The 20163-nt window shown below is 46.2% G+C and overlaps 2 protein-coding genes across 4 annotated transcripts in view; both read left to right on the forward strand.

Annotated features, from left to right (window-relative positions):
• Positions 1-1222: 1222 nt before the first annotated feature.
• The window catches only part of LOC121632161, a 156483-nt gene continuing 137542 nt past the window's right edge, over positions 1223-20163 (forward strand). Inside the window, exons 1-5 of one of the 3 annotated variants that reach the window (XM_041973378.1) lie at positions 1223-1281; positions 1360-1409; positions 1528-1793; positions 1830-2157; positions 2221-2300. In XM_041973378.1, coding sequence (XP_041829312.1) covers positions 1259-1281; positions 1360-1409; positions 1528-1793; positions 1830-2157; positions 2221-2243 — 690 coding nt within the window. In that variant the 5' untranslated portion in view covers positions 1223-1258 and the 3' untranslated portion in view covers positions 2244-2300. Of the gene's footprint in view, positions 1282-1359; positions 1410-1527; positions 1794-1829; positions 2158-2220; positions 2301-20163 lie in introns of those variants that run through there. The other 2 variants (XM_041973380.1, XM_041973379.1) reach the window with 2 other exon arrangements.
• On the forward strand, positions 4791-17028 carry LOC121632158 (phytanoyl-CoA hydroxylase-interacting protein-like). Its single transcript, XM_041973375.1, has 6 exons — positions 4791-5440; positions 12758-12954; positions 13056-13230; positions 13332-13449; positions 13525-13705; positions 16470-17028. Exons 1-6 carry the CDS (start codon positions 5368-5370, stop codon positions 16842-16844), a joined length of 1119 nt encoding a protein of 372 aa, XP_041829309.1. The 5' UTR covers positions 4791-5367; the 3' UTR covers positions 16845-17028.

Consider the following 20163-nt stretch of genomic DNA (forward strand, 5'->3'; position numbering starts at 1 on the left):
CTGGTCCGAAACCTCGTCTCTGCCTCACTGCCCGGTGTTGTTGAAAAAATGAATTACCAAGAGTCTGGAATGAGTAAAAGTGTTAAAAAAAAGTTTATTTAAAGGAAATGAAAAGAAAGTTACTTGTAATTAATGAGAGTTGTGTGAAGTCAGGAGAGACTCTGCTGGACCAAAGTCAGACAAGAGTTTTATACCTTTCTGTTTACCAACGAAGGCCATCCTAAACTGATAAGGCCCAGACAGAGCGGAGTTTCCTCTCCACAGACAGTTGGATGCCTTAAGGAGGGGTTATACTGGGTGTCTGTGCATCAAAAATAGACTCGGCGCGTATTTTTAGCAGAACGCCGTGACAAGGTGCTTCTGGGACGTTTCTGGGACGTTTCTGGGACGCGCTGCGGTGCTCCCAGTATAAAACACACCATTGACTAAAATGGCTGCGAATAGCAGCGGAGGACGTGGTATAGCCGTAACGTGCCGCACACGCATCCAGTGTAAAACAGGGTAAATTTGAAGGCTGGCACATTCACAAATACCAGTCTGTACCGACTATCAAAAGCCTGAGGAGATGAGGTCACTCTGTCTCTCGTACAAGACGGCATCAGAAACACAAATGCACAAACAGATAGAACACTGAAAAATGTAAAAAGTGTAATATAGGAACAATCTGAGTGAATACAATTAATAAATGAATGAATAAAGGAATGAATAATAAAAGGAAATGATTACAGTTCTGATTATAATGTATATAAAGCATAATAAGTAAAATCTCTGGTCCGAAGCCTCGATGCCCAGCTTCACATGACTGGGCCGATCTTGCCCCAAGCCAAATAATATTTTCAAAAGCCCCATCTGAGTCAGGTGTGTTGAAGCAGGGAAACACGGAAAGTCTGCAGGACAGTGTGAGTTGAGGATCGGAGTTGGGGATCCCTGGATCACATCAAAGCTGCCTGTTATGTACACGTTGGCCAGCAGGGGGCTCTGTGTGCACATGAAGGTTCGAGAAATTAACAATTTTCTAAACCAATTAACTGGAAATTTTTAATGCTTCATCTGACCATCACTACATAAAGTCAGTCAGATATCATTTGACCACTGAGACCCTCCAGTAATTAGTCCCATGATTTTCTCAGAGCAGACAGCTTCTTCCTCTGCAGCTCCTGGTTGGATGCAGGTGTGTTTAATGAGTGTAATTAGTGCAGAGCACATGTATAAGAGCAGCCTCTGGCTGCTGTAGGTGAGTTGCTGTTCTGAGGGAAACATGGTGATGGAGCTTTCTGGAAGGTCAGCTATTAAGGTTTGGAGTCAATCTGAGTGGTTGTTGCAGCATTTGGGGTGTTTACCTGTCCAACTGTCTTCCAGGGTTTCTTGGATCTGCCTGCTTTTTGGCCTGGCTGCTGGTTTTCCTGCAGGTGAGTCAAAGATATTTGGCTTACACAATGGATTTAACATTAAATTTGTCAAACTGTTTTTTATCTTTAATGATCTGTGCTTTGGCTGTAAAACTTGCCTTAACCTTGTCTTGTACAGATGGTTTTCCTTACATGGCTGAGACTGGGCTGTCAAGCCCGTCTGAATATTCTTCAACTGAACAACTGTCTCCATCTAGCTCTGAAGAGGCTGGTTCCTTCCCTGCATTTTGGCCCAGAAGTTCTAGCTTGATTACAGACTTTAGTTCAGATTCTACAGACATTTCCCCAAGGTCCTGGTACACTGCTGAGAAAACTCCTGTACAATCAGGCAGTGGCAGCTCAAATATTCTGTCTAGACCTGGGTATGGCCTTGTGTTTGGTGGCAGCGGCTCTGCGTCTGGGGTCTCTGCTGGTGGTGAATCCGGGTCTGGGGTCTTCTCTGCTGGGGATGCTGCACTAGGGGTTTTCCAGGACCTGTCGTCCTTGGGGAGCAACCTGCAGGATGCCCGTCAGATGAGCCTCGGTGAGGCCTGGAACAACAACAACCAGGTGGCCTTCGGCAGTGTTGCAGGTTATCCTCATTATGCAGTTTCCCACGTCGTCCACTACAACAGCGGCTACCAGCGAGCAAGGGACGGACGTACTGATCAGAAATATGTCAAGGATACCTCTGGCCACATTCCTCTACCTGAAATCCACCTGGGACAAAAAGGTGGAACTGGCTCTAAAGGCCAGCAGGTCCAGAGAGGTAAGAGTTCAATTATGACTTTTTTAAAAAAAAAAAAAACAGTTGACTCTAAACTGACTTTAGGCTTGTCTTTCAGGGTGAACTGAACATAGGCCTGCCTGGAAAGATTCTTCAAGTTTTGAATAAAGCGTCATGTATCTGGGTGCCTGGCTCATTGAGTATGTTTTGGGTAAGGTAGCTGAGCTGGACTCCACGGTTTTGGGGACACCGTTGGCTGACTCTTCTGGGATGTCTTCACTGAAGTGTGGGAGACTTCAGGATGGGAGAACCATCTCAGGCCTGTAACTAGGACATTTCCAACCCAACTGGGTTACTGCAGTCGTAGGATCTTTATCTGTGAATACAGTGTTTTCAAGTGCATGGAATTTTTTTACAGTGACGGAATACATGGTGTAGAGGTGTGTATGATGTATTCAACATTTCATCTATAATTTATCAGATGTGGAGGAGCTATAAAAATACTTTAAACTTCCCCCTAGTGGCTATATATTCATTCTCCCCTACGCGCTTAAATGCTGACTGTTTCAAAAGCCATACATTGCCATTCTTGTACTTCATGCATGTTTTACGGTGCTAGTGGAAGAGTTCACTCCCTAAAAATGGACAAAGTAACATACATGGACCTTAAGACTATTGGCTGTCGGTGCTGTCACTCATTCATGCTTTCATGACACAAGTCAATGATTTTAGTTTTTTGTACCGTGCCGATTCACAGGAAATACTCCTTCGGAATCAGGGAAGGATGGCCATCTTCCTGGAAGGGTTGGGGGGCGGAGAGGGAAACGGATGAAGAAGCAGAATTCTAATCCAGGGATTCCTGCTGGGAAGAGAAACACGAATGACAATGTCAGATATTTCTACATGGGGGAAAAAACTGAGCAGAGAGGAGTCCAGTGCATCATGGGATGTCCCCCAGCAGCCTTGGCCTATAGCAGCAACACTAAAGGGATGGCTAAGGGCCACCAAACCCTGGTTTGAACCCAGATTTTGGGGTTTGTTCCCACCAGGATAGTCTGGGGAGTTGTGTCCACCAGCGATGTCCACAGTGAGGTTTTTATCTGCCTGGGATAGGCAGTGATCAGCTGAAATGAACATGTCAGGATACTTTAGGCTCATCTTGAGACCAGGAGGACAAACTGATTTTCCTGTGGGAGGACGGGATGTCTTCATAGACCAGGAGGATGGATTGATGAGGACGGGATGTCTTTGTGTGACATGGAGGGATCACAGTGGACAGTAGATCCAGTCTAGCTGTGGGTGGGTGGGGTTGATGAGGAGGGGAAGGCAGTCTCTGCTCAGTCCTTTTAACAGAAACTGTGAACAATGTTTCTGGATTCAGTCCTAACAACTGTAACCATGGAAACACGATGCAGGATGAAAAGAATCCTAAACATTAAAGAGGAATGTGTGTCAGGACCAAAGCGTCATGTGATTTAATCTGCTTATGTAAGTGATCATTTCATTCACTACTCGCTGTAATTCTGTCAGATTTAATCCACAGAGGATGCAGCAGACGTCCAACCCGTCCATCATGTCCATCAGCTGTTCTGGGTGTCTTACTGCAGGAAAAAAAAACAGGAAATGTTGCAGGGAAGACGGTGACGATGTGAACGTCAAACTTTATTCCATCCAAACGATCCAAAGATAATTATGTTCAAAGTCTGGAAAATATGAAAGTTCTCTTCCATCCTGCTGACTTATCTGTAGATTCTTCCCTAAAGGTCCTCATTTTCATTTTTCCCAGTGAGCAAGAACTGGACCTTCAGTCAGAGATGAGGCATCAACCAGAAGCTTTCAGAACACTATGATGGAAGAGCTTTTATCCATTCATGTAAAATAAGAAACTTAATATTCTCAAATATGACTCAGGGGTCAAAAAGGTCCTTAAGAGGGCAAAAGGGATTTTTTTGTGCAGGGATAGGACAATGCTGATTTTGATTACTTTTTGTGCTATTAAAAACACTTTGCATAAAACATACCCTGCATGCAGAGTCAGGGTGGGTCCCCATCGCTCCATGGTCAGTTTGAACAACAGATCTCCACAGCGTTGTGTGCTGAACCCTCTTCGGTATACTCACTAGGACTGCACCCAGATAAGTGTTATTAAATACGCTGACTCCGCCGTGGTCTGGCTCATCTCTGCTGATGATGGGGCAGCATACAGGAGGGTGATCCAGAGGCTGGTGGGGTGATGCACCACTCAGACCAAAGAGTTGATGGTTGACTTCTGGAGGGGGAAGATCGACCTGCAGCCCATCTGGAGGTGGAGAGGGAGCCCAGCTTCAGGTTCCTGGGTGTGGACAGGGATGCAGACTGCCAGTGGTGCTCCAACACCTCAGTGATTATGAAGAAGACTCAGCAGTGTCTCCACTCCCTCAGGATCCTCAGGAGGTTCAATCTGAAGAGGGAGCTGCTAATCTAAACCGCTGCTCCAGTCAGACTTCATCTACATGAACTTCTGCAGCACTGAGGCACACAGAAGAACTACAAAGGGTCACCAACACCACCCATGTAGTCACTAGTCACCCTTTCCCCTCCCTGGAGGACCTGCACAGCCCCGGTTGTCTCAGGAGGACACCCTGCATCCTCAGAGGGCATCAACACATCACTAAACCCCACCTGACCCGCTTAACTGCTTCATGTTGACTACATGTTGTTATTCTGTATATTTTATATAATTCAGGTGTTTCTATTAGCATTCTGTGACCGGTGGACAGAGTAGGACAGTTTCTTTGTGATAACGATTAATAAAGATCTTAATCTCCAAACCCAGACAGAACCCACCAGCAGAGATGAATCTGAGGAGATAAGAAACATGTCTGTGATGAAATACATCAACATGCTCAGGTGTCTCCTCAAAACTAAAACCAAGAGGTAAATTATTAAAGGTATCAGAACCAACGAGGATCATAAAAATGAGCAGTTACTGTGTAGACATTAATATGTTGCCATAGCAACTAAAAGATGTTTATCATGTTTCCTACTTTTAAAAAAGCAAAAACATGATTATTAATCATCAGAAGTTGTTTACATCAGAAACTTCCAGAAAAAAACCCACAAACATCAGATTAAAGCTTTCATCATCAGAGGAGGCGGAGTCAGAGAGACAGAGCGGGCGAGCGAGCTGCAGTCGGACTGGGCAGCTCTCTAACAGCTGATTCTCTTCTCCTGGTTTTCCTGTTGTCTCCGGCTCCTCTGAGGATCAGCACCATGACGGAGGCTCCGATCAACCTCAGCAGTCCCGACGTGGAGCTGAAGAGTCTGCAGCTGGACGACCACACAGGTCAGTGTGTGTGAGTGTGTGTGTGTGTGTGTGTGTGTTTGTGCTGAATTTACTCATACAGTCAGGACTCAACAGGTCCCCAACGACGGGTCATCCCTTCACTGGCTGCTGCTGTTCTCTCCTGGTTTCTGTTCCCGTGTGTGTCCGAGCTGCAGCAGAGTCAGTGAACGCACCATCAGAACATTTCTATTATCTTCTGCTGGATTCTAATCCTGCTGAAGATGAAGATGCAGCTGCTGCAGCTCATCGCTTTCAGGTCTGACATCTGGACAGCAGCTGTAATCGTCTTCATCACTGCTGCAGGTCTGCTGCACGGTTTCTGATCCTGAGCTCAGATTAAAAAGTTTCAGTCTGGAGAAGTTGTTCAGTTTCTCTCCAGTTCTGGAACAAGGAGGAAAAATTAGACCATGAAGTAGAAAAACAGCAGTTGGGCTGAAGCTCATCTAAAGATGTTTTTCTTCTTTTCTTTTTAAGGCATTTTAATAGAAACCAAACGTGACAAAAACACAAATATTCTTTACGTATTCTTTTTCATTGTTTTCCCCACACGTGCAGCGAAGTGATTGTAGAAAAGGACGAGAGAAAAGGAAAATAATAAAAACTAATCCCATTCGTGATAAAGGACAGTAAAACGTGCTCTTGTGTTCACCTCCCAGTAAACGTGTCCTTTTGTTTGTAGTGGATAAACATCCGTCTTTTTAAATGTTATCTGTACCTAATCTGTGTTGATGTGGGCCAAATATTAAATTATTAAACTAGAATCTGTCCTAGTTGAAGAGGCCCCGCCCACATCGATCAATAGTCCGGCCTCTTACTGTCTCGGCTGCTGGAGAGTGCAAAGGCTCATGGGAAATTTTCAGCAGAATTGAACCTTTTATGACTGTTACCTTATAAGTTGAGTTATTTCTTTACTTTCTGTGTTGGAATATTGTGGTCTGGTTGGTACCAGCTAATAATAATAAAAGTGAAATTATTGATATCATGTCAGTATTTCTGGTTGTATTAAATGTGAAATTATACATATAAATACGTTAGATGCTATAATGTCGGGTTGAATCTTGTTAGATTAACTATTTAGTTTGGAAAAACTTTATTCCGTGAAACCGGGTCAGAAAAAAAATTCTTTGTTAATAATGAATATTAATATTAATTAATTATTATTATAAATTACTTAGAAATCAATAAATTTATAGAAATAATATAAACTTGACTTATAAATTTAATTCAATCACTTGTTATTGATAGAAACTATTATTATGATTAATAATAAAAACCATCATATTAATATTATTTCTGTTGGTTGGCTATGGTGGGAACTTTCCCGTGAGAAGACGGTTCGGTGGGAACCTGCAGCAGGTGATCCGAGCGGCGCTGCTGACCAATGAGCAGACGGAGGCGGAGTCAGACTCAAGTGGCCAGCCAGTCATCCTGATTGGACGGCTGAGTCTACAGAAAGTCTGAACCTGTTCCCATATGATCCAGGGAAGAGTTCTGGATCAGAACCGGATCAGGATTCATGAGAATAAACTCTAAAATATAAAAAGGCAGCAAACTGGAAACAGAAAGAATCGGAACCAAGAAGAACTGGGAAACAGAACCAAACTGGGTCTGAAGATAATATGGGACCAGTCTGTGATCCGGGACTGAAACCAACAGTACCGACCCGAAATGAAATCCTCAGTGGACCGAACCTCTTTCAGGATTTGTTCTCCTAGTTTCCCATCCTGGATCTCAGAGCATCAGTTCTGGGTTCATTGTGGAAAAACTGGTCGTCATGGTGATTTCTGAGGTCCCAGAACCGGACGGTGAAGATGTTTGTCTGGATCTGGCAGCAGCTGATGTCCACATCACCGAGGATAATTTCCTTCCCAGGACGAATGAAAGGATGCTTCTCTCCTCCATTCACTGGCAGGATGAAGGGATGAAGAGGAGGAGGAGGAAGAGCAGGTCACTGATGGTGTTTGTTGTTCTTAATTCACTGAATTAAAAAAAAAAGTTTTTTCATTTCTGAAAGTGAATCAACATGAAATCATTTTCTTCTAAAGATCCATCTTCATAAAACCAGAACCATCAGAACCAGACCAGATCAGAACCTAGAGGACAGAGCCAGGATCGGCCCAAGGACTCGAAGGACAGAGACAGGATCGGCCCAAGGACTCGAAGGACAGAGACAGGATCGGACCAGAGGACTCGGAGGACAGAGACAGGATCGGACAGGAGGACTCAGAGGACAGAGACAGGATCGGACCAGAGGACTCGGAGGACAGAGACAGGATCGGACCGGAAGACTCGGAGGACAGAGACAGGATCGGACCGGAAGACTCGGAGGACAGAGACAGGATCGGCCCAAGGACTCGGAGGACAGAGACAGGATCGGACCAGAGGACTCGGAGGACAGAGACAGGATCAGACCGGAAGACTCGGAGGACAGAGACAGGATCGGACCGGAAGACTCGGAGGACAGAGACAGGATCGGCCCAAGGACTCGAAGGACAGAGACAGGATCGGCCCAAGGACTCGGAGGACAGAGACAGGATCGGACCAGAGGACTCGGAGGACAGAGACAGGATCAGACCGGAAGACTCGGAGGACAGAGACAGGATCGGACCGGAAGACTCGGAGGACAGAGACAGGATCGGCCCAAGGACTCGAAGGACAGAGACAGGATCGGCCCAGAGGACTCGGAGGACAGAGACAGGATCGGACCGGAGGACTCGGAGGACAGAGACAGGATCGGACCGGAGGACTCGAAGGACAGAGACAGGATCGGCCCAAGGACTCGAAGGACAGAGACAGGATCGGCCCAAGGACTCGAAGGACAGAGACAGGATCGGCCCGGAGGACTCGGAGGACAGAGACAGGATCGGACCGGAGGACTCGGAGGACAGAGACAGGATCGGCCCAAGGACTCGAAGGACAGAGACAGGATCGGCCCGGAGGACTCGGAGGACAGAGACAGGATCGGACCAGAGGACTCGGAGGACAGACACAGGACTGGAGAGGCAACAGGAAACAAGATGATTGGAGCAGAACTGTGACGACAGTCTTTGATGAAGCGAGGAAGGACAAAGAGGCTGAACAGCTGATGATGACGACGATGATGATGATGACGATGATGATGATAACGCAGCAGAAACTCTGAGATGTTACCTGATGTTTCATGAAAGGAGTTCAGGTGACCTGCAGATAACAAGCCTCAATCTATTCCACCATCATCAGACTGAAACCATCTCTGGATCAGACTCGGGAGAGTCTAGATCCTCTGGACCTCCAACTCCTCTCAGATGGCTCCTAAACTAAACTAAACTAAACTAAACTAAACTAAACTAAACTAAACTAAAGGGGTCTAAATGAGACGTAACACAGTAAAGATCATTTTTTAGATGATGATGAGGAAGAGGAGGAAGAGGGCCTGTGACCCTCAGCTAGTCAGGCTTGACCCCCATCCCGTCCCCCCGTCCCGTCCCCCTGTCCCCTCAGTGGTGTTGACAATAAGAAGCGTCTCTGTGGTCTGAGCCGTCCTCTCCTCCTAAAAAGCTCCTTGTTCAGCCGTGAGATCAGAGTCTGGCTGACTGGAGCCCTTTGTCCACAACACAGGGAAGGAGGGAGGGGGGTGGAGAGATGGAAGGAGGGATGAAGTGAAGGAGGGAGGGATGGAGGAAGGAGAGGGAGGGTGGGGTGAGCAGACATGAGGAAGCTCAGGGTGAAGAGGAGCGTGGTTCTGAGGATGACTCTTAACAACCTTCATCACTCCGTTGTGGATGTGAAACCGACTTTAACTTTTCACCACTTTAACGTAAACAAGCTCACAGCTGGAAACCTGGATCACATCAACCCTCCAGAATCTGCTTCACCCCAAAACTGGACGTTCAGCTTCCCCAAACAGGATCAGAACATTTTCCACACGATGTGTAAAACCTGAGACTGGCAGCCAATCAGAAAGCATCTGGTTTACCTGTGTGGGAAAATATGGACTTTAATGTCCCTTTAGGTTATTTTCCCGCCATTTCTGGCCTCCATGCTGGTCGTGTTTCCCTGTACGGGAGCATTTTTGGTAAGAAACTTTTTCTCTTGAAGAACTTTGACATCTAAATTTCTGCATTATCCTACTGTACGCTGATAAAAGTACTTTATACTTTAGGATGTATGTGTTGTGTAGTAAACCTGCCATAAGTCTGAGCTGGACTCGGCAGGCCTGAAGGGGTTAATCTCCGGCTCCGAGACATAATCCTCTTACATCATGATGCTCCTCCTCCCTCACAGAGGACCACTTAATCCTTGACTTTCAGCTCAACCTGACACACTTTCAGCCTCCGTGCTCCTCCACACACACCGACCTGATCAGTCATCAATAGCTGGTTTCTAGCTGGTTTATTCGCCTCGCTGGGTCACATGATCACGTTCACCATGAAGCCGGAAAACATCTGTTCACCCATCATTACAACCAAAACCAGAAGAATCCTGTCCTCCAGTACCTACGTCCTCTAGTAACCCTGTCCTCCAGTACTCCTGTCCTTTAGTACACCTGTCCTCTAGTACTCCTGTCCTCCAGTACTCCTGTCCTCTAGTACCCCTGTCCTCTAGTACTCCTGTCCTCCAGTACTCCTGTCCTCTAGTACCCATGTCCTCTAGTACTCCTGTCCTCCAGTACTCCTGTCCTTTAGTACCCCTGTCCTCTAGTACTCCTGTCCTCCAGTACTCCTGTCCTCTAGTACCCATGTCCTCTAGTACTCCTGTCCTCCAGTACTCCTGTCCTTTAGTACCCCTGTCCTCTAGTACTCCTGTCCTCCAGTACTCCTGTCCTTTAGTACTCCTGTCCTCCAGTACTCCTGTCCTTTAGTACCCCTGTCCTCTAGTACTCCTGTCCTCCAGTACTCCTGTCCTCTAGTACTCCTGTCCTCCAGTACTCCTGTCCTCTAGTACCCATGTCCTCTAGTACTCCTGTCCTCCAGTACTCCTGTCCTTTAGTACCCCTGTCCTCTAGTACTCCTGTCCTCCAGTACTCCTGTCCTTTAGTACTCCTGTCCTCCAGTACTCCTGTCCTTTAGTACCCCTGTCCTCTAGTACTCCTGTCCTCCAGTACTCCTGTCCTCTAGTACTCCTGTCCTCCAGTACTCCTGTCCTTTAGTACCCCTGTCCTCTAGTACTCCTGTCCTCCAGTACTCCTGTCCTCTAGTACTCCTGTCCTCCAGTACTCCTGTCCTCTAGTACCCATGTCCTCTAGTACTCCTGTCCTCCAGTACTCCTGTCCTCCAGTACTCCTGTCCTTTAGTACTCCTGTCCTCCAGTACTCCTGTCCTTTAGTACCCCTGTCCTCTAGTACTCCTGTCCTCCAGTACTCCTGTCCTCTAGTACTCCTGTCCTCCAGTACTCCTGTCCTTTAGTACCCCTGTCCTCTAGTACTCCTGTCCTCCAGTACTCCTGTCCTCCAGTACTCCTGTGCTCTAGTACTCCTGTCCTCCAGTACTCCTGTCCTCTAGTACCCCTGTCCTCTAGTACTCCTGTCCTCCAGTACTCCTGTCCTCTAGTACCCATGTCCTCCAGTACTCCTGTCCTCTAGTAACCCTGTCCTCTAGTACCCATGTCCTCTAGTACCCATGTCCTCTAGTACTCCTGTCCTCTAGTACCTCCTGTCCTCCAGTACCCATGTCCTCTAGTACTCCTGTCCTCTAGTACCCATGTCCTCTAGTACTCCTGTCCTCCAGTACTCTTGTCCTCTAGTACCCATGTCCTCCAGTACTCCTGTCCTCTAGTAACCCTGTCCTCTAGTACCCATGTCCTCTAGTACTCCTGTCCTTTAGTACCCCTGTCCTCTAGTACCTCCTGTCCTCCAGTACCCCTGTCCTCTAGTACCCCTGTCCTCCAGTACCCCTGTCCAACAGTACTCTTGTCCTCTAGTACTCCTGTCCTCTAGTACCCCTGTCCTCCAGTACCCCTGTCCTCTAGTACTCCTGTCCTGCAGTACCCCTAACCTCCGGTACCCCTGTCCTCCAGTACCCCTGTCCTACAGTACCCCTGTCCTCCAGTACTGCTGTCCAACAGTACTCTTGTCCTCTAGTACTCCTGTCCTCCAGTACCCCTGTCCTACAGTACCCCTGTCCTCTAGTACCCCTGTCCTCCAGTACCCCTGTCCTCTAGTACTGCTGTCCTGCAGTACCCCTAACCTCCGGTACCCCTGTCCTCCAGTACCCCTGTCCTACAGTACCCCTGTCCTCTAGTACACCTGTCCTCTAGTACTGCTGTCCTCCAGTACCCCTGTCCAACAGTACTCTTGTCCTCTAGTACTCCTGTCCTCCAGTACCCCTGTCCTACAGTACCCCTGTCCTCTAGTACCCCTGTCCTCTAGTACTGCTGTCCTCCAGTACCCCTGTCCTCAGTTCATGCCGTCTCCAGCCAGTTAATTTTTCAGTTCTGGATTTTTCTGTTTATAGTCGCAAGACCACCATCATTACTTCATCATGTATGTCCTCTGCTATGTTGGCTGTTTCCTGGTTGTTGCCATGGTTCTCCTTGTTTTCTTTAGATCAGATGTGGTCACGCCAGATTTCGGCTCGGAGGACTAGATTCTAGATCGGCTGCGTGTTGTTCTGTGCTGAGATTATCCGAGCCACCACACACAATAGCATCAACACCATTAAATGATGCCTGTTGGTGATGGTGAGCCGAAGACAATAAAGATCTACTCTATTCTATTCTATTTTATTCTATTCTGTTCTATTCTATTCAATTCTGTTCTGTTCTATTCTATTCCATTCTATTCTATTCTGTTCTATTCTATTCTATTCTTTTAGAAGTTCATCAAAGACAACCAAGTGACTGAGATGAGCTAGTAAAAAGAGTTTGACTTGGTATTGATATTTCATCCCTTCCCCAGAGACCAATCGGGACATATTTAGGATCAATAGATTCTCTGTCATCGATCTATCTGAAAACCTGAAAACATCAGACCTGAAAAATAAACCTTGATGTGGTCCTGGGTTAAAGTGGAGCAATGAAACCGAGAATATTCTAACTTTAGAGTTGAAAGATAAAAAAGTCTTATCTTTAGGGTCTGCTGTTGGTGTACCTGACTCAGATTTAACGTCTATATTGTAGAGCCTTTTATCTGGAAACACCCCCCGATGGGAGTCCTACTGCCATGCCTCGACACAAAATGCCTTGTTACTGATTATTCTAGAACTTAAAGGGTTAATACCAGAGTTTGATGGTATTGTTCAGACTGCTGTGTTTCACTGAAGTTGTTTCCAGTTTCATTTCTCCTGAAGAACAGCTCCTGACTCCTGAACTGAACTACCTGATGTGACGTTTCACCGGCAGGAACGGAGTCTGCAGACGGCGGCGGCGGACATGTGGACGACCTGCCGGTTCCTCAGCAGATCCAGATCACCAACATCACCTGCGACTCCTTCAAGATCAGCTGGGACATGGTCAGCAGAGGCCAGGACCGCATCACGCACTACTTCATCGACCTCAACAAGAGAGAGGACAGAAGCTCCAATAAGTTCAAACACATGGTGGGGGGCGTGAGTCCTGAGCCACAGATGGAAACCACCTGAGACTGAGAGGTACAGGTCTGAGGACAATAAAAGCTTCTGGTTTTTCTCTTGGTTTGCAGGATGTCCCCACCAAGCTGGTGGCGAAGGCGGTCCCGCTGCCGATGACGGTCAGAGGTCACTGGTTCCTGAGTCCGCGTACAGAGTACACCATCGCTGTTCAGACCGCCACCAAAAAGCCGGACGGAGACTACACCGTTTCTCCGTGGAGCGAGATTATCGAGTTCTGCACTGCAGGTCAGACTCACCTGGAGCACCTACCTGCTGCTTCCCGGTTGTTTCTCTGCAGACCTTTTTTTTTTAGCTCCTCTAAGGTTTTCTTGTAAACGTGTTTGCAGATTACTCGAGCGTCCATCTGGAGCAGCTGCTGCTCAAAGCCGAAGCCATCGCTGGCAGAATGCTGCCGTTCACCGTCTTCTTCAGAAACCAGCAGAAGGACTACTTCCAGACGGACAGGTGTGTTGTGTAGCGGCAGCTGTGCCGACCCTCAGGTGTCCAGCTGTGTTTTAACCCTGCGCGGGCTGTGAACAGCCCTGCTTTCCGCTCCAGAGACGCTCAGTGCTGCCGCATGCTGCCGTGCGTGAAGGACAACAGCGGCAGCCACGGGTCGCCCATCAGCGGGAAGCTGGAGGGGATCTTCTTCAGCTGCAACACCGAGTTCAACACAGGAAAACCTCCACAGGACTCCCCGTACGGACCCTACCGCTTCCAGGTAAACGCATCGGTTACACCTGCTGAGGGTCAAAGGACTGCACAAACCCTTTATCCTACCCACACGCAGTACCTGGATGGATTTGATCAGTTTTTACTACTTTTATTTTCATTTTATTTAATGAGTTTCCCTGAAGGGGGCAAATAAAGGTGTCATATCTTATAAGGGTGTGGGACACATTGAAGGATCCTGACTGTAGAGGTCAGTCCTCAGTGGTTGCTGTCGCGTGCCACTGGTCCGCATTGAATTCAACTAATTTTACTACACAGTATGCAAACTATTGCACAAATGCAGCATGTAAAATCTTTCTGGGATGATGTACTGATAAAGAAAATGTCTCCAGTAGGCTATGCACCAACACCTAACCCTCAATGTACCCCCAGTGTGTATGCGCCGCGGCCTCCGCAGCTATTCACAGCCGTTTTAGTCAATGGTTTGATTCCCAGCGGGCACCGCGGTGCGTCCCAGAAGCGCCTTGTCGCATCTCTTCTCTAAACATACACGCCGAGTCTATTTTAGACAGAACATGCATCCAGACCAGGTCGAACTCGGCAGTTCAGATAGAGGAAGACAGGAAATCAGACACGTGAGCAGAGTAAAAGCTTCCAGTAATTTTTCAAAATAAAAGCCCCTGTGCAGATTTGTGCTGCTGAACCATGAAAACATGGAGTCTTCAACCGGTCAGGGCGTCTCAGAGTTCATTTTTCTACATAAACGATGAGACATTTATCCTGGAAGTGGAGAAGCACAAGTTTCTCCTGTGATTTCATGTTCTTGCAAATCCAGCGAGGCAGACTGCACTCGCGTGCGCTCCGCACCTGACACGCTACCTGCGTCGGAGGTCGGAAGGAAAGCGCAGCCGGAATGCAGCGCGCACGCACCCGGTGTGAAGTGAGCTTATCAATGGAAGTGGACCAGGCTTTGTTTAAAGTGAACCACACAGAACCAGTGTGAATGCTTACTAAAACATCTCAGAACAACCAGTGACTTTGTTTCTCTAAAAAGAAGCTGGACGGAGGAACAACGTCGTCCTCAAACATTCTGAGGCTCTGAAACCATGACTTCCGTCTTCTTTTAACTTTCCCTGCACTTTGAAGTTTCATGTTTAAATATTTCTGATTTGATCATTTAAAAAGTTCTTCTCATTCGCGGGGTAGAGTTGCTCTAAATGAGGGAGGTGATAGAACCGGGATTTGGTCAATACGACAGGGATCATTTAAAATAAATATAGGACTATAACTGATGACACAGTAACTTCCCTGCATTTTCACCTTGTAGAGGCCAGTGTTCCTGTAGTTCCCATTCGTGCCTGTAGAGGTCAGTGTTCCTGTAGTTCCCATTCCTGCCTGTAGAGGTCAGTGTTCCTGTAGTTCCCATTCCTGCCTGTAGAGGCCAGTGTTCCTGTAGTTCCCATTCGTGCCTGTAGAGGTCAGTGTTCCTGTAGTTCCCATTCCTGCCTGTAGAGGTCAGTGTTCCTGTAGTTCCCATTCCTGCCTGTAGAGGTCAGTGTTCCTGTAGTTCCCATTCCTGCCTGTAGAGGTCAGTGTTCCTGTAGTTCCCGTTCCTGGCTGTAGAGGTCAGTGTTCCTGTAGTTCCCGTTCTGCCTGTAGAGGTCAGTGTTCCTGTAGAGGTCAGTGTTCCTGTAGTTCCCGTTCTGCCTGTAGAGGTCAGTGTTCCTGTAGTTCCCGTTCTGCCTGTAGAGGTCAGTGTTCCTGTAGTTCCCGTTCTGCCTGTAGAGGTCAGTGTTCCTGTAGTTCCCGTTCCTGCCTGTAGAGGTCAGTGTTCCTGTAGTTCCCGTTCTGCCTGTAGAGGTCAGTGTTCCTGTAGTTCCCGTTCTGCCTGTAGAGGTCAGTGTTCCTGTAGTTCCCGTTCCTGCCTGTAGAGGTCAGTGTTCCTGTAGTTCCCGTTCTGCCTGTAGAGGTCAGTGTTCCTGTAGTTCCCGTTCTGCCTGTAGAGGTCAGTGTTCCTGTAGTTCCCGTTCTGCCTGTAGAGGTCAGTGTTCCTGTAGTTCCCGTTCTGCCTGTAGAGGTCAGTGTTCCTGTAGTTCCCGTTCCTGCCTGTAGAGGTCAGTGTTCCTGTAGTTCCCGTTCTGCCTGTAGAGGTCAGTGTTCCTGTAGTTCCCGTTCCTGCCTGTAGAGGTCAGTGTTCCTGTAGTTCCCGTTCTGCCTGTAGAGGTCAGTGTTCCTGTAGAGGTCAGTGTTCCTGTAGTTCCCGTTCCTGCCTGTAGAGGTCAGTGTTCCTGTAGTTCCCATTCTGCCTGTAGAGGTCAGTGTTCCTGTAGTTCCTGTTCCTGCCTGTAGAGGTCAGTGTTCCTGTAGTTCCCGTTCTGCCTGTAGAGGTCAGTGTTCCTGTAGTTCCCGTTCCTGCCTGTAGAGGTCAGTGTTCCTGTAGTTCCCGTTCCTGGCTGTAGAGGTCAGTGTTCCTGTAGTTCCCGTTCCTGGCTGTAGAGGTCAGTGTTCCTGTAGTTCCCGTTCCTGGCTGTAGAGGTCAGTGTTCCTGTAGTTCCCGTTCCTGGCTGTAGAGGTCAGTGTTCCTGTAGTTCCTGTTCCTGGCTGTAGAGGTCAGTGCTCCTGTAGTTCCCGTTCCTGGCTGTAGAGGTCAGTGTTCCTGTAGTTTAAACTTCTTTTCCTCATATAACCGAAGTCTGCAGTTGGTGCAGCAAACATCAAGTTGTGATGGTGGGTGACCGGAGTCATGTCACATGACTTGTCCCCAGGATGTGCTGCCCTGTTATTATACACGCATGTATATGTGTGTTTTACAGATCCAAGCTGATGTTCTCTTCAACCAGAACACCAACATCTACTTCGGGGATTTTTACTGCATGTACACATCATACCACTATGTTATCCTGGTTCTGGCTCCAAATGGCTCCAAAGGAGACGTGTTCTGTAAGGGCAGGCTGCCGGTTCTGGACAGGTCCAACAACCGCTTCCTGACCTGTACCGAGGGGGAGGACAGCTCGTTGGTGTTCCATCATGCTCAGGATGTCATCTTGGAGGTGATCTACACGGAGCCGTTGGATCTGTCTTTGGGGACGGTGGCCCAGATAAGCGGACACCAGCTCAGGAGCCTGTCCACCCTTAATGCCAAAAAAGACCCCAGCTGCAAGATCTGCAACATCAGTGTGGGACGTTAGCGGCATCTTCAGACACAACAGGCATTGTTGCTAGAAGCTAAGCTACTAACCCAGTCTACGGAACGGCTGGCGTTCTTGTATGGCTGTAGCATCGGCCTATCACGGCACGCAATGACACATCAGCGTGACAACAGCCTCCAGTGGTCATACAGATGATGACAGAAGGAAAGCAGGAAGTTGGTGGAGTGACTCCTTCTTGGGGGGGAGTTGGGGTTGGATGGATGAACAAAGGAGACGTTTTTTTTTTTTTGCTGCTTCAAACTGGGGGCAGTGGTGTTTCCTTAACTTTAACCATTTAATCTGCTACCACAATAACAATAAGATGTTGTCTAACCATAAATATTTATTTTAACCAAAATCGAACCTGGTTGTCAATGTTGATCTTGGCTTTGTCCCATAGAGACAACTCCTTCCATTGGTTTAGTCCTCTTCATGGAAGGGTCTACTGGTGCAGGTTATGGGGTCCTGAGGGCCTCCTATGGGTTGGAAAGTGAGACAAACAGGTGTAAAGACTTTAAACTACAGCAGTGGACACATTTGTAGTCATTTGGTCAAATATTTAATCCTGTGTAGGAAGATGTGGTCTGTTTTCAGGAAATATACATAATAATAATAATAGTAAAAAAAAAAAAAACACATATCCACATAGCAGGAGGATGTCGCAAAACGGAATATTCCAGCAACGTAATCGTCTCTCAGACTGTTTGTTAAAATGTTCCATCTGTGTGTTTAAGTACCCCGTTACCTCATGTAGCATGAAGAGCAGTTGAAAGACGTTTTAACACTATTAACGCGGGAAGTAAATAGTTAGCTTACCCTGATGGGTCGTGGTCATCTTGGTCTTGTCAGTACAATCTCTTTCTGATCCCAGCTCCAGAGTGTCATTTCCAAAACGTTTTTTATTCGGCTGTAATTGTCTGTACATGCCAAGAAGAAAGAACACAAACTGCTGGATGTCCACCATTCTTCTTTTTTCTGTGTTGTTTTGCTGTTGCACTGCTGTGACGTCGCGCTAATACGTAGCTGAGGCATCTATTCCTATCTGGCAGGTGCCCCGCCTACCAGGTAAGGGTACAGTTGCTGTAAAAACACAGCACATCATCATGAAGTTTGCTTTACCAAAAGCAAACTTTCCCGTACCAACCTGTACCCTCTGGTGGAAAAGGGACCCAATGGAAGGGTCCCAAAAAGTGGGATGGTTTGGGTCATACATGCTGGTTCCCATCCCAGATTTTGTCTGTGGAAACACCAAAAAAAAAAAAAAAAAAGTACTGACCGTCCCACACCGAACCGGACCCGTTGGCGGAAACAGGTTAGAAATACACATGACAAACCCTGGCCCAGAATAATGTGCAAGTTATTTTCAGCAAGTCATCAAAACCACTGATAAACAGTCAGGTGTACATTAATTATAATCTTCTAGAACTACGTCTGGTGTTGCTCTTCAAATGAATGAATGAGGAACATCGAACCGAGAAACTTAAAGTTTAACTCTTTAGGTGTTTGTTCACATCGTGTGAAAAGAGAACAACTTTAGTTAATCAGAGTTTTGGAAATCACTTGGCAGCAAAGTTTGTCCTGGAAACTAACAGTTTACAGCAGGTTGATCAGTCGAGGCAACAACAGGATGCAAGGAATATAAACCAGAGTGTCATCTGCATAGAAACGGACATTTCCCTTATTTCACACAGGAATTTAGGCTTTGCCAAGAGGAAACGTGTAATCGACAACCAAAGCAAGCAGATGTCCTGATGCTGAACCCTGTGGAACCTCCAGAAGAGGAGAAATAACCCCTCATCCTCCTCAGGTTCATTTTCATCTGCAAAACTGTCATAAAAATCCTCCAATAAACAAACCGAAGCTCTGAACTCAACATGTAAACTGCAGCTTCATCATGTTTGATCAAACAGAGAAAATCCTTCATGACATTATTCCAAAACAAGAAAAGAAGATTAAACATATAAAATGACATTAAAGGATTAAATTCAGGCTCATGACTCCACATTTTATTTCTTTTGGAGCATTATGGGAGATGCAGTTTTCACATAGAGTATAATTATTCTACAAATTAAGGCAGATAAAATGACTGACTGCATGTTTTCATGTCAGTTATAATTTCATCAGATAAAAACAGAATCAGTCCAACAGCTGCTGAAATATTTAATGTAAAAAGTAAAAAAAAAAGAATTTTAAAGGTTTTTAATACATTTTCAGTTGTAATGTCAAATTAATATAGCTTCTCTTAATACTTTCCATTTTTGTTGGCAATAATAAGACTGTAGATTTAGATTAGAACTGGACTCAAGACAATATCTGAGTTTAAAACCTTCATTACTATGCTTAAATTTAGACTAAAAACAAACCAAAACTGTAACCGCACTACGTGACAGCACCTGGGTCCAACTATCACTTAATTATGACGTCCATCTTGTTTGAATTCATGCTTGTGTTGTTCTTACTCTCAAATGCAAATCGCTTTGGATAAAAGCGTCTGCTAAATGACTGTAGAATAGAATAGTAACCACTTGTAAATAGTACTGTGTGTGTGAATGAATTACAGATTTGTATTGTGTTTAGGTGAGTTTTATTTAGGTTTTGTAATACATTACTGTATTTTAATGTAGTGTAGAAAGGCCCAACCAGGGAAGTTGAGAACTCGCTTTGGCTAAAAATTCTGCACGGTGACTATGTACAAAAGCAACGTCCCAGCCAAATAATTCAAATAAATAAATAAACAAATTCTTTTGAACAGTTATTTAAGTGGAATCTGATAACTTTTGGTATCAAACCTACATACCTGAACAGGTAGAGACAGCTTTGTCGAGCAGGATGTGTCATCTATTAGATCATTTAGAACAGTGGTTTTCAAACTGGGGGTCGGGACCCACATGGGGCTCGCCAGATAATTTTTATCATAGATCATTTTAAAAAAAATATATATATATATATCATGTTAGGTTTTTTTTTTTACCAGGGCTGTCAAAATTAAAACCATTTATAAAGAGATAAATTAGAACTTTTTTTTTTTCTTACACAAGAACTCATAAAGTTTTGCCATATTAAAAATCTGAATTTGACATCTGCGGACGAAGCTGATTTTTGGCATGTAGATGCCCTGTCACAGCGGTGAACCACCAAAACACACTTTGTCCTCCTTATTTATGAAGATTCTGACATCCAGGCTGACATATAGAGGATGCTGCAGGACGACCCGTCTGGTACATCACACCATTAATCACTACGTCGTTGCGAAGGGGAGGGGGTCGAGAACACCAATGCATCTTATCCTATCAAAAAGTTTGAAAACCACTGATGTGAA

Source organism: Melanotaenia boesemani, chromosome 21, assembly GCF_017639745.1.
Source record: "Melanotaenia boesemani isolate fMelBoe1 chromosome 21, fMelBoe1.pri, whole genome shotgun sequence".
Taxonomy (NCBI): Eukaryota; Metazoa; Chordata; class Actinopteri; order Atheriniformes; family Melanotaeniidae; genus Melanotaenia; species Melanotaenia boesemani.

Bases quoted from the DNA above. Each gene is read 5' to 3' on its own strand.
- LOC121632158 (XM_041973375.1), top strand. From the start codon at position 5,368: ATGACGGAGGCTCCGATCAACCTCAGCAGTCCCGACGTGGAGCTGAAG. The intron at 5,441-12,757 runs GTCAGTGTGTGT...TTTCACCGGCAG, and splicing joins GCAGCTGGACGACCACACAG to GAACGGAGTCTGCAGACGGC. The intron at 12,955-13,055 runs GTGGGGGGCGTG...CTTGGTTTGCAG, and splicing joins CCAATAAGTTCAAACACATG to GATGTCCCCACCAAGCTGGT.